The sequence below is a fragment of the Eretmochelys imbricata genome, chromosome 1, assembly GCF_965152235.1.
Source record: "Eretmochelys imbricata isolate rEreImb1 chromosome 1, rEreImb1.hap1, whole genome shotgun sequence".
Taxonomy (NCBI): Eukaryota; Metazoa; Chordata; order Testudines; family Cheloniidae; genus Eretmochelys; species Eretmochelys imbricata.
The window spans coordinates 153,148,078-153,162,417 of record NC_135572.1 but is presented as its reverse complement, the minus strand read 5'-3'; the positions used below and the strand labels follow the sequence as shown (position 1 = coordinate 153,162,417).

The 14,340-nt window shown below is 45.1% G+C and overlaps 1 protein-coding gene across 8 annotated transcripts in view; it reads left to right on the top strand.

Moving 5' to 3' along the window:
* Positions 1–4,979: 4,979 nt before the first annotated feature.
* The window catches only part of LOC144265033 (X-linked retinitis pigmentosa GTPase regulator-like), a 103,823-nt gene continuing 94,462 nt past the window's right edge, over positions 4,980–14,340 (top strand). For 7 of the 8 annotated variants that reach the window (XM_077817200.1, XM_077817191.1, XM_077817217.1 and 4 more), the window contains exons 1-2: positions 4,980–5,020; positions 11,226–11,351. In XM_077817200.1, the coding sequence (XP_077673326.1) occupies positions 4,993–5,020; positions 11,226–11,351 (154 nt within the window). In that variant the 5' untranslated portion in view covers positions 4,980–4,992. Of the gene's footprint in view, positions 5,021–10,691; positions 10,789–11,225; positions 11,352–14,340 lie in introns of all 8 variants that reach the window. The other variant, XM_077817208.1, reaches the window with a different exon arrangement.

Here is a 14,340-nt window from a genome sequence, read left to right as displayed (position 1 = left end):
AAAGGTGGAGTGTGTGTGAGGTGGGGGGAGTGGGGATGATTCTACGCAGAAGCTTGAGAGAGAGAAAATACTGTTTTCCTTATTCTAATAATTCTTCTGGTTCACAGAGAAAGTGGAGAAAGATGCCTTCTCTGATTCTGTACCATTGTTGCATGACATTTATGATGGTCATGGAGCTGTTCTGTAATAATTTATAAATACTGTATGTTGACCTGGTTACTGTCATGTTTACTACTTGAATAGATAGGTTCAGTTTATTGGGGGCTGTAAGGAAAACAAGCAGAAAGGAAAAAGAATGACTCAAGATAAGCCACCCCTCAGCAAACACTTGAGAGGTAAAAGACAACACCTGGTTTCTTAGCTTTAAAGATTTTACTTCTCCCTAGTCAACCTGCAAAACTAGGTTTGTCTTAATGGACCAAAGCTCAGGAATTCAGAAGAACAAAAAAACTCTGGCAGTTTACAAAGGATCTCTCTCTCTCTCTCTCTCTCTCTCTCTCAAGAAGGGAGTAGCTGTTCAATGAGTTGTTTGGGAGACCAGACTAAGGTGCAGGCACCTCAGGAGTGTCTGAAGAAGTTAGGCTTTCCTAGGCTACCATCAGGGTATAGCAGGGGTTTAGGTAAGGCAGACATGCATGTACACTAAAAATCCTTTTTCTCTGCATACAGTATTTTGTTCCTACACATAAAATAAATAATACTTTGGTTTTCAGAAGACTGCCTGATCATTGTATACCACTGGTCACACACTCCCAAAGTGTGCCAAACCCCACTGGATCTGCTGAGCAAGCACAATTGATAAATGAGGTACTGTAGCCCAGGGCAGAGGCTAAGAGAGGGAAAATTATGGAATTCCATCTGGGATAGGTAAAGGTATAAGGCCTGACAACCGAGGGGGAGCACTCAGAGACCAGGGAGGGGAAAGAGGTGCAGCTAGCCCTGCAACTGTGAAAACATCCACAACTTCTTAAAGCAGATATCTGGATTTAGCAGGCCTAATTCTCCTCTCACAGCATTGACTTCAGTGGTGTTACTCTTGATTTACGCTGGTGTTAGAGGAGGAGAATCAGGCCAAATGATTCAAGAAAGCTTTACATACCCTATACATTTTCTCACTTGTTATAGGTTTGTGAAATGCAATATTTTATTACTCACAGATTACACTGCTGTCTTTACAATCACCAATAAGAGAGCTAGAGTTACCATCATATTACTCTAAATGTCTTCTGCCAAAGGCTACATTGCATCACTGGTTATGGAAACATCCCCTTTCATATCTTCTGGACTCAAATCCACAAATGTTATTTGGCCATAGATTGAGAAATTCTGGTTATTTTATTTCTTTACTATGCCCTAGCCTGGTCTGTCATCCTCTAAAGGGACAAAGCAGCCCTAAAGTTGATATCCTCATCAACTGCTCCCCCATTCTCCTCACTTGTTGACTACTTGCTGTAAGTAATCTTGTTCCAAGAAAACTGCTAATTCTACAGCTGTCGTATATGTCAGGGGGAAGCTGATGATTGAAGAATGTGGGCAACTCTGTTAAAGTGTTCAGAGACTCTTCTGATACACGTGATGGAGATATTTAACTAAAATCAAAAGTGGGAGAGAGTATTTGTTAAAAATGCAAGTGTGAAAAAAAACTTTCATAGCCTATTCTGCCACAAATATTCTCTAAAGTACCTTTCCGTTTTGTTTTCACTCAACTTTTAGTGTTGCTGAGTTTGAAAATTGACATCTTAACAGTTGGAAAAGCAAATCTTTCTCACTTAATGTACAAGCTTAATACTTGAGAATAACAGGAAAATAAAGCTTCAAATGAGCAACCTGGCTAGTTTGGAAACACCTTTTAATAAAATATGAGCTCAGAACAAATGGGAAAAACTAAGGCTAAGTCTACACTGTGCACCTTACAGTGACCAGGGAGACTGACGTGTTCTCCGACTGGTTTTTGAATGTTATAATTCTTGACGTCTGATTTGTGTCCATTTATTCTTTTATGTAGAGACTGTCCAGTTTGGCCAATGCACATGGCAGAGAGGCATTGCTGGCACATGATGGCATATATCACATTGGTAGATGTGCAGGTGAACGAGCCTCTGATGGTGTGGCTGATGTGATTAGGTCCTATGATGGTGTCCCCTGAATAGATATGTGGACACAGTTGGCAACGGGCTTTGTTGCAAGGATAGGTTCCTGGGTTAGAGTTTTTGTTGTGTGGTGTGTGGTTGCTGGCGAGTATTTGCTTCAGGTTGGGGGACTGTCTGTAAGCAAGGACTGGCCTGTCTCCCAGGATCTGAGAGTGTGAGGGATCGTCCTTCAGGATAGGTTGTAGATCCTTGATGATGCGCCGGAGAGGTTTTAGTTGGGGGCTGAAGGTGATGGCTAGTGGAGTTCTGTTACTTTCTTTGTTGGGCCTGTCCTGTAGTAGGTGACTTCTGGGTACTCTTCTGGCTCTGTCAATCTGTTTCTTCACTTCAGCAGGTGGGTACTGTAGTTGTAAGAATGCTTGATAGAGATCTTGTAGATGTTTGTCTCTGTCTGAGGGGTTGGAGCAAATGTGGTTGTATCTTAGAGCCTGGCTGTAGACAACAGAAGGTCTGGAAGAAAGCTGGAGGCATGTAAGTAATCTCCCTGGTCACTAAATTACAGACCTAAAAGTGGCAATACTACAACAACAAAACTTCAAAACCAGACTCCAACGAGAAACTACTGAATTGGAATTCATTTGCAAACTGAACACCATTAAATTAGGCTTGAATAAAGACTGGGAGTGGATGAGTCATTACACAAAGTAAAACTATTTCCCCTTGCTTATTTCCCCCCCACTACTTTTACTCACACCGTCTTGTCAACTGTTGTAAATGGGCCATCCTGATTATCACTAGAAAAGGTTTTTTTTCTCCTGCTGATAATAGCTCACCTTAACTGATCACTCTTGTTATAGTGGGAATGGCAACACCCATTTTTTCATGTTCTGTGTGTATATCTATATCTATCTTCCTACTGTATTTTCCACTGCATGCACCAGATAAAGTGGGTTTTAGCCCACGAAAGCTTATTTTCAAATAAATTTGTTAGTCTCTAAGGTGCTACAAGTACTCCTCATTCTTTTTGCTGATACATGCTAACACGGCTACCACTCCGAAACCTAACACCCTTAGGTTTTGTCTTCTCCGCATCTGCACAGTTAATATGGGCAACTGGTTCCTGGGTCTGATCACCTGGTTTAGCCTTTTAGCCCATGGGAGTGCCCACAGCACTGTGTATATGTGTTACTGTGCCCTCCCTGTTTCTGCACTTCCTCAGCCATGTGGCTGGGGCCATGCGCCAGGGCTCTCTGTACAGAGATGTTCTGAGTGGGATTCTTTCCCGGTTGATTGCCTGAGAGCTTGTCTGGCCAGGGGGAGGGGGGCACTGAAGAACTATCAGTCCTGGCGCTATCCCCCCTGCATGCATACAGCCGCAGTCCCAGTAAAAGTGAAGCCTGGCTCCTAACTGTAAGCGAGGGAATAGTCCCGCTATTGTGGGGAACTTTCCTGGCTTCTGCACTACCCCGGTGAAGTGGGCTAGCGAAAGGATCTGAGTCCTTGCTCCCACTTCCTTTACCCAGAGGCCTCCCTGCCCTTGAGGACTCCCCTTCCACTCCCCTGTCTGGCAAAGTCCTCGTAACCCCAACAAGGCTGCACCCAGGATTCCTGTGGGGCTCGATCCCCAACCCTGCTGTGGTCACCTAGGACAGCGGCTAGGGTGTCCCCATTCCAGGGTACTCTCTCTGCACTGGGCACTTCTCTGACCCACTGATCATTACGTACAATTTAAAGCAAATGCAAGTTATTTAATCAACAATTAATTTTAAAAAGAGTAACGAAAAATGGGAAAAGTTAAAGGAAACACATCACCCCACTCTGTGGCAGGGAACATCACAAACAGTGTCTCTGGAACGTCAGGGCAGTTCACAGTTTGTTCCTTGTAAATCCCAGGTCTCCTTCTCAGGCCCTGGCTGTGCTGCAGGGATGCTGTGGGTTGGACACTCACTCTGGTGGTGGCCACATGCTCTCACGCTCTAGGTGGCAGGACCCTTCTTCCCAGCATTGCCCCCGCCCTGCCAGGGTTACCAATCCCCTCCATGAATCTGGCCTGCAGAGCCTCCTGGCTGAGGCGTCTCCCTGTGCTGGACCCACTGCCCAAGGTCCCTCCTCGCTCTCCCCAGCTGCTCAGGACACGTGGCTCCAGACTGCTCCAGCTCCAGCCCCACTCTGCTGCTGCTCTGCCTCCACCTCCCTGGGCTGCTTCTCTGGCCCCTCTGGCTCTGGTTGCTGCAGCTCTGCTCCCAGGACAGGGGCTGCTCTCGCTGCATCTGGCCCAGCTCTGCTCCCCAGCTCAGCTGGGCCCCACTCTGTCTGACCCAGGCAAATCCAGCTCACACAGAGGACGGGACCTCCCTGGCCTCCTGACTCTCTGATTAGCCTGCCCACCCTGTCATTCAGGGTGACCTGGAGCATTGGCCTCTCCCCATTGTTCCTCGGGGCTGTCAGGCTCAGGGTCCTGATTCCCCATTGACCCTTCCCCCTTTTTAGTATTGGGAGCTAGCAACCAAAACGCCCACGCTGACTGTTAGGAAGGGGGCAACAGTCCCCTGACGTAACCCTCCTGCCGGGTGACTGCGCCAGCCAGGGCTGCACCCCCACAGCTCAGGGCTGGGGGGGCTGCTGTCTGCGGAGAGGAGCCAGGTTTGGGCAGGCACGTGGCTGGGAGCCGGGGTTCACGGGGCAGCCAAGACCTGGCCTGAGAGCCCAGCAGGGCAGAAAACCCTGCAACCAGCCAGCCAGCCAGCCCCACCTCCCCGCGAGCCAGGGGCCGGGCCGCGCTTGCGGCTCGCACCGGCCGGCAGGGGGCGCGCGCGGGCGGGCTCTCTATGGCCGGGCCCCGCCTCCCGTTGCCAGTGGCAGGAGGTTTGTTTACTTCCGGGAGCCGCAGCCCGCAGCCGCCATGGGGGAGGCGGAGGAGCCGGTGCCCGGTGAGTCTCCCGGGTCCCTGCGGGGTGCGGGTCGCTCGTTCGCTGTGTCCCAGCCGCGGGCGCCCCCCCCGCCCCGAAACTCCCTGTGTGAGCAAAGTGCCCCCGGGGCGGGGGCGGCTCCGTCCCGTGCTCGGCTTCCCCCGGGCTTCAACCCCGCCGCCGCCGCCGCCGGCTTCCCCCGGGCGCTGCGGTGCCTGAGTGTTTCCGCGGAAGGATCCGGACTCCCGTGTCCGGGCCGCCCGGGGGCTGCGGGGCGGGACCAACAGTGGCCCTCCCCTCGGGGCTGCCGGCGGGGCCGGGGCCCGGGCGAGCCCGGCTGCGGCCCCCCAGTTCTCCTGCCCCGGGGTTGGCCGGGCCGGCGGCGGGGCGGGCCCGGGGTTGGCACGTTTCTTTGGGTCCCCTGCGCAGCCTGTTGCTCGAAGTGCGTGTCGCATCCCCGCTGAATGTCTGTCTGGCTTGTACCTTGGGCAATTTGGGCCACACTTTGTCCTCTTGAGAGCTAGCAAGAGTTGCAGCGCCTAGTACAGGTAGTTCATTTTTATCCTCACTAGTGCTAGGTATTATCGGTTTTCATGCTACAGATCATAAGAGAACTGCGGGCTGAGGTTACATGCAAGTGGCCCCCCCCTCCACCCCCAGCCCCATCATAGTAGCACACAATCATACGGATTTAGTCTTCTAATGCTTTTTTCTAAGAAGCATCACACTCGCCTCTACTGAAGAAAGGTATCTGCCCAGGTGGACCATTGGACCCTCCTGGTATGGTGTTCCTTATGTAATTCCATATAAAACTGTTTATTCTATGGGTTTGGTTTTTTTCAGGCAAATGACAAAATAAAGTGTCTGTTGCAGAGCAACTGCTGTCATGTACAGAATGTGTTCAGTCAAGAAAAAAAGATTTTAGGCAAAGAAAATGTTGCCCCCAGAAACTAAAAAAACACATTTAAAATCTTATCATGACTATTTTCCAGCTGGTAAAGAATGTGGCTTAGTCTACGACATTTTATAATAATGTCAATTGGAGCTAAAATATCTGCATATTCTTACTATGTATTAAGAACAGCCATACTGGGTCAGACCAATGGTCCATGTAGCCCAGTATCCTGTCTTCTGACAGTGGCCAATGCCAGGTGCCCCAAAGGGAATGAACAGAACAGGTAATCATCAAGTGATCCATCCCCTCTCACCCATTCCTAGCATCTAGCAAACAGAGGCTAGGGACACTTCAGAGCATGGTTTTGCACCCCTGCCCATCCTAGCTAATAGACATTGATGGACCTATCCTCCATGAACCTACCTAGTTCTTTTTTTGAACCCTCTTATAGTATTACAAGCTGTATTGTTATCCTGGGAAATATGAAGATATTTACTAAATTGCTAAATTTAGTATCAAATAAATTTTAAAAGTATGTGTGTTTTATGATGTAATTACCCGATGCAGTGCAAATTGTGACTCCCTCTGCCTTTTTTGTATGTATTGTATTGAGAATACAGTAAAAGCTGTTTTATCTGGCACATCACCAACCAGAAAGCTTCACTGAAATTCCGTTTTATAGTCTGGTTGGTTTGGGGCTGGTAGGGGTTTGGGGTGTGGGAGTGGGTGTGGAATGCGGGGTGTGGTAGGGAGTTTGGGTGGGGGAGGGGGCTCAGAGCACGGGAGGGGGTGTGTGGTGCCAGATCCGGGGAGCGCTCACCTCAGGTGCTCCCTGCAAGTGGCGACCTGTCCCGGCTGTTCCTAGGTGGAGGCATGGCAGGTGGCTCTGCGTGCTGCCCCCACCCTGAGTGCTAGCTCCACAGCTCCCATTGACTGGGAACCACGCCCAATGGCAGCTGCGGGGGTGGAGCCTGCAGGCAGAGGCAGTGTGTGGAGCAGTCTGCCATGCCTCCTCCTAGGAGCAGCCAGAACAGGTCACCACTTGCGGGGAGTCGTCTGAGATGAGTGCCCCACAGATCCGGCACCCCACACGCTCTCCCGTGCCCCAACCCGCTGCCCCGAGCCCCCTTCTGCAGCCAAACTCCTTCTCAGAGCCTGCGCCCTACACTCCTGCTGCACCCAAACTGCCTACCTCTTAGTTAACTGGCATTTTTCACTTACCGGCAACCCCCATTCCCCCAACATGCTGGGAAAAAAAAGTTTTTACTGCGTGTGTGTGTGTGTGTGTATATATATATATATTCAGCCATAGGGCTCTTAACTGAACAAAATATGCTACTATTGCGCTTGGCAGACACTTCTACCCTGGTATTAATGTCAAGGGAATCACTCTAAGCATATCCAAATGACATGGAAAATGGACACCTCTCTGTAGGGGGACAAATGCAAAAATTAAGACCACACTTTTGGTTAATATTTATTAGTTCAAGGGTAGCATTGTGGATATAGTAAAAAAAGATACTTGTAATAGATTCCAAGGCCTGAAGGGACCATTGTGATCATCTAGTCTGACTTCCTGTGTAACACGAACCACAGCACTTCCCCACAATAGTTCCTAAAGCATATCTTTTAGAAAAACATTCAATCTTGATTTAAAAGTGGCAAGAGATGGAGAGTCCACCAGGACCCTTGGTGAATTGTTCCAGTGGTTAATTACTCTCACTGTTAAACTTATTCCAGTCTGAATTTCTCCAGCTTCAATTTCCAACCATTAATCATGTTATCCCTTTCTCTGCTAGATTGAAGAGCCCATTATAAAATGTTTATTCCCCAGGTAGATACTTATCGACTGTAATCAAATCACCCTTAGCCTTTTCTTTGTTAAGTTAAATAGATTGAGCTCTTTGAGTCTGTCACTATAAAGCATGATTTCAAATCCTTTAATCATTCTTATGGTTCTTCTCAAAACCCTCTCCAATTCATCAACATCCTTCTTGAATTGTGGGCACCAGAAATGGACACAGTATTCCAGCAGCAGTCGCACCAGTGCCAAATATAGATGATTAAATAACCTCTCTGTTCCTACTCAAAATTCCTTTATTTATACATTCCAAAATTGCATTAGCAGTTTTGGGCACAACATCACCCTGGGAGCTCACATTCTGCTGGTTGTCCACCAGAACCCCCACATCTTTTTCAGAGTCGTTGCTTCCCACAAGAGGGCTGCCCATCCTGTACCTACAGCCTACTTTCTTTGTTCCTGGGTATATACATTAGTTGTATAAAAATGCATGTTGTTTGCTTGCCCCCAGTTGACCAAGCGCTCAAGATTGCTCAGAACCAGGGACCTGTCTTCTTCATTATTTACCACCCAATTTTTGTGTCATCTGTATACTTACCAGTGATGATTTTATGGCTTCTTCCAGATCATTGATACAAATGTTAAATAGCACAGGGCCAAGAACCTATCCCTGCAGGACCCCACTAGAAACACACCTGCTCTATGATGATTCCCCATTTACAATCACATTTTGAGACCTATCAGTTAGCCATTTTTAATCCATTTAATGTGTGTCTTGTTAATTTTATATCATTCTAGTTTTTTAATCAAAATTTCATGTGGTACCAAGTCAAATGCCTTACAGAAATCTGTCTGTTACACCAAAACTATTTTAATCAACCAAATTTGTAATCTCATAAAGAAAATCTTAAATTAGTCTGGCCGGGTCTATTTTCCCTAATCCCATATTGATTTGCATTAAGTATGTTACCCTCCTTATTTCTTTATTAGAGACCTGTATCAGCCATTTCACTATCCTGGCTGGGATTAATGTCATATTGACAGGCCTATAATTACTCAGGTAATCCCGTTTATGTTTGTAAAAACTGACACATATTAGCTTTCTTCCAGTCTTCTGGAACTTCCCCAGAGCTCCTCAGCCATCTGTTTTAAAACTCTTGGATGCAAGTTATCTAGACCTGAAGTTTTAAACACGTCTGACTTTAGTAGGTTCTGTCTAACATCCTCCAGAGATACTAGTGGAATGGAAAGATTGTTATCATGGTGTGATGAAACTATATCATCTGTTTTTTCCTCAAATACAGAACAGAAATATTTATTGAACACTGGTGCCTTTTTTGCATTATTGATAATTCTACTGTTTCCATCTTATAATGGACCAGTACCATTCTCAGAATTCTTTTTGTTTCTAATATATTTTAAAAAACTCCTTCTTATTAGCCTTAGGTCTGCAGGCCATTGATTTCTTCTTACATACCTTTGCTTCCCTTATCAGTTTTATACAATCCCTAACTTCTGATTTAAATGTATTGCCATCAGCTTCCCCGTTCTTCCATTTGTTTTATACTTACATTTTTTTTTTTTTATAGCTGCCTTCACTTCCTGTCTAAACCCGGTCATTTTTTAAATCAATATGGCCTTCTTCCTCAATTTGTGGATTTTTTGGGCCTCTCATAAAGTGTTCTTAAACGATTCTTAAATGTCCTTAAATTTGTCCTCCCAATTGATTTGGCTCATAATTGTTTTCAGCTTTGTGAAACTGGCCCTATTAAAGCACCAAGTATATATATTACTGGTCTGGACTTTATTCTGTTTGAACATTATAATTGTGATCAAGTCATAATCACTTGTATCTAAGCTACCATTAATTTTTAGTTCTGTGATCAGTTCCTCTTTATTCTGTTTAGACAAAGTCTAATCATGAATTCCCCCACACTGGGTGCAACACTTTTTGGATTAGGAAATTGTCATCTATGATTAAGGCTAAGATTATGTTACGGAAGTCACGTATTCTGTAACATTTTCTGCTTCTGGCTTGGGACATTTGGGGCTGAAAATATCAGCTTGCAGGGGCCCTGGAGCTATGAGCCACAGTGGGTGGTGGGGGGCTCCTGCAGATCCCACCCACCAGTGGGATGGGACTCAGAGCTCCAATCTGCTACAGGTGGTGGGGCCCCTGGAGCTCTGAGCTGCCAGCAATGGTAGAGCTGTCAGCTGTAGTGGAGGCGGGTACTGGACCCCCTTCCCCATTTTTTCATTCTCCTGCACTAATGCTAGCTTTCAGCAGAGAAAGCTATGAAAATCTCAAAGCTCTGTGGGCAGCAGATGCAGTTCTGGATGGTCTCCTGAACAAAATGATGTGTAAAGTAAGCATATTCTTCCTAAGTACAGGGAAAACTTCTTTAAGAAGACTTAAATGTTGCGCATTAGAAATTGAAGCTAAGAAACAAAGTTGGGAATGTCGGGGAGAATAGCATAATAGAAAGCATTACATTTATTAATTTTCAATGTAAGCAATATCTCTAGAACTATATGACAGTATTTTACAGGAACAGCCATGAACATTACTTCATCCATTACTGTGTGTGTGTATAGGCATGAGGGGTGTGTGTGTGTGTTTTTGTATGTATAGGGCTTTCACTTTTCAAAACAATGAAAATTCTTTTTGCGGAAGAATGGTGTAGTGGTTAAAGCACAGGACTCACAGTTAGGAGATCTGAGTTCTGGTCCTGGTTCTGGCTTTTCACAGTCTTCCTGCATGATATTGGGCAAATCCTTCAATTTATATGTCCATTGTAACACAATAAGCTTGAGATTCTTTTGTTCTCCAAAGTGGGAAGAATTATGAGTGTAAAAAATAAAGATCTCCAGGGTTGGATTTTTTTTTTTTAAAGATCATAATTTTAAAATGGAAGTTGGTTTTGGCAGCCCTAGTTTTCAAGGGCTGAGAGTCTTGCTTTTAGGGGGCAGTTTTTAGAGCAAATGTATCTTTTCAGATGAGTGAGGAAGAGTGGTCAGATTTGGAGCCTGTCAACCTTTTCAGTGTCTCTGTCTAATCCAATTTGGAAAACCTGTTTGAATTCAAGTGTAAACGTAAGTGAGATTATTATTTTTTGTCTCAACCTGCTTTCAGGTTGAGCTTTTTGTGTTTTACTTTTTTGGGTCAAATTTTTCATTTTTTTTAAGCCCTCTTACATATGGCAATATTGCTGTATTTCTTAGAGGACAGTGGTAAAGGACAAAAGAACTTAGTTATATTCTTAAAGAAAAATATATCTACATCTGTATCTAATCTGTTAGCAAAGCCCATGAGAATAGGAAGGAATGGAGGGAAGAAAATGTGATCCTAAAAATGGTAGCCTTGAGGAAGCTGACTGAGAGAAACCACCAGATCTTGAAGAGAATTAAAGAAATAAGAAAAGACGGTGGAAAATAAAAAGGATGCTTGGATTAATGGGAAGTTACTATTTTGGATAAATGAGGTATAACTAATTTGCACTAATACTGAAACTGTCTTATTTATGTTTTAGAATCCGGTGCTGTTTTCACATTTGGAAAAAGCAAATTTGCCGAAAATATTCCTAGCAAGTTCTGGTTTAAAAATGACAAGCCTTTGTATATGTCATGTGGAGATGAACATACTGCTATTGTTACAGGTTAGTATCGACACAGTTTAAGGAACACGTTTTGTAATACACGGCTTGTAAATGTATCGCTTAGTTTCACGTCTGTGGTAGTATTATTAACAAACAATCCCCTCCCCCCGTTCTTTGAAGGAGTGCCTTCATTCCCATTGAAGTCTCAGAATTTAATTCCCAGTGCATACTAAATAGGAGATGCCTGATGCCCCACATGAATGAGTCTTTGGTGCATAATGACAGTATTGGATCAAAATAAGAACGGCCATATTGGGTCAGACCAATGGTCCATCTAGCCTGGTATCCTGAGCAGATGTTTTCAGAGAACTATCCACAATGGCCCCAAGATCTCTTTCATGGCTAGTAACAACTAATTTATACCCCCTTATTTTGTAGATATAGCTGGGATTATGTTTTCCAATGTGCATTATTTTGCATTTATCAACATTGAATTTAATCCGCCATTTTGTTTCCCAGTCACCTGTTTAATGAGATCTTTTTAACTCTTCAGTCAACTTTGGACTTAACTATCATCTGCAAACTTTGCCATTTCACTGTTTACCCCTTTTTTCAGATCATTTATGAATATGTTGTACAGCACAGATCCCAGTATGTATCCTTGGGGGACCCTGCTGTTTATCTCTCTCCACCATGAAAATTGACCATTTTTTCCTGACTTTTAACCAGTTACTGATCTATGAGAGGACCTTCCCCCCCAGCTATCAAAATGAATTAAAATCAACTTGAAAAAGAACACTGAGACTGACTGTCAAGGTTCCTCCCCCACTCTGAAGTCTAGGGTACAGATGTGGGGACCTGCATGAAAAACCTCCGAAGCTTCTCTTTACCAGCTTAGGTCAAAACTTCCCCAAGGTACAAAATATTCCACCCTTTGTCCTTGGATTGGCCGCTAACACCACCAAACAAATACTGGTTACTGAGGAAGAGCTGTTTGGACATGTCTTTCCCCCCAAAATACTTCCCAGAACCTTGCACCCCACTTTCTGCACAAGGTTTGGTAAAAAGCCTCACCAATTTGCCTAGGTGACTACAGACCCAAACCCTTGGATCTGAGAACAATGAAAAAGCATTCAGTTTTCGTACAAGAAGACTTTTAATAGAAATAGAAGTAAATAGAAATCACCTCTGTAAAATCAAGATGGTAGATACCTTACAGGGTAATTAGATTCAAAACATAGAGAACCCCTCTAGGCAAAACCTTAAGTTACAAAAAAGATACACAGACAGAAATAGTTATTCTATTCAGCACAATTCTTTTCTCAGCCATTTAAAGAAATCATAATCTAACACATACCTAGCTAGATTACTTACTAAAAGTTCTAAGACTCCATTCCTGGTCTATCCCCGGCAGAAACAGCATATAGACAGACACACAGACCCTTTGTTTCTCTCCCTCTTCCCAGCTTTTGAAAGTATCTTGTCTCCTCATTGGTCATTTTGGTCAGGTGCCAGCGAGGTTACCTTTAGCTTCTTAACACTATACAGGTGAGAGGAGCTTTCCCCTGGCCAGGAGGGATTTTAAAGGGGTTTACCCTTCTCTTTATATTTATGACACGCCCCCCAAATCTCAGCTAGGGTGAAACACTGCCTGGGATTTCTTCCTGGAGCTCTAGGAAAACAGAGTTAATAAGACACATGTATCTCTAAATATACTACCAAGTACATAAAGACTAACAATATTTTCCACATCTCAAGGACGATTTTAACCAGTTGATTCTGGGAAACTTTCACGGGAGGGTGCATCAGCCACTTTGTTAGAAGCTCCTGAGATGTGTTGGATGTCGAAATCAAAACCTTGGAGAGCTAAACTCCACCAAAGAAGTTTTTTGCTATTTTCTTTGACGGTGTGAAGCCACTTCAGTGCAGCATGGTCGGTTTGCAGGTGGAAACGCCGTCCCCAAACGTATGGGCGTAGCTTTTCCAGAGCGTAGACAATGCCGTAACGTTCTTTTTCAGTGACTGATCAGTTGCTTTCCCTCTCAGACAGTTTTTTGCTGAGAAACACTACAGGGTGGAATTCTTGAACAGGTCCTTTCTGCATTAAAACTGCTCCCACACCACGCTCGGACGCATATGTGGTTACTAGGAACGGTTTGTCAAAGTCTGGGGCCCTTAGTACAGGGTCAGACATGAGTGTCGCTTTAAGCTTGTTAAAGGCCTTCTGACACTTTCCGGTCCACTGAACAGCATTTGGCTGTTTCTTTTGGTTAGGTCTGTCAGTGGGGTGGCGATTTGGCTGTATTGCGGTACAAATCGTCTGTAATAACCGGCCAAGCCTAAGAAGGATTGAACCTGTTTCTTTGACTTTGGGACAGGCCACTTTTGGATAGCATCCACTTTGGCCTGTAGGGGGCTGATAGTTCCTTGACCCACCTGGTGTCCAAGGTAAGTCACTCTGTTTAGGCCTGTTTGACACTTTTCAGTCTTAACAGTTAGTCCTGCCTCCCTTATGCGCTCAAGGACGTTTTGTAGATGTTCCAGGTGGTCTGCCCAGGAATCCGAAAATATGGCCACGTCGTCAAGGTAGGCGACTGCATATTCTCCTAATCCCGCTAGGAGACCATCTACAAGTCTTTGGAAAGTGGCGGGTGCATTTCGCAGCCCAAAAGGGAGTACATTAAATTCATACAGCCCGAGATGTGTGGTGAAGGCTGACCTTTCCTTGGCAGATTCATCTAGCAGTACCTGCCAGTACCCCTTGGTTAAGTCCAAGGTAGAGATGAACTGGGTCCATCCCAGTTTCTCTAATAGTTCATCTGTGCGTGGCATTGGATAGTTGTCTGGGCGAGTTACAGCATTTAGCTTACGGTAGTCCACGCAAAAACGTATTTCCCCATCTGGTTTGGGAACTAGAACCACTGGAGATGCCCATGCACTTTCAGAGGGGCGGATTACACCCATCTGTAACATATCCTGGATCTCCCGTTCTATAGCAGTTTTAGCTTGAGGAGACACCCGGTAAGGTTGGACCCTAACTGGGTGAGCA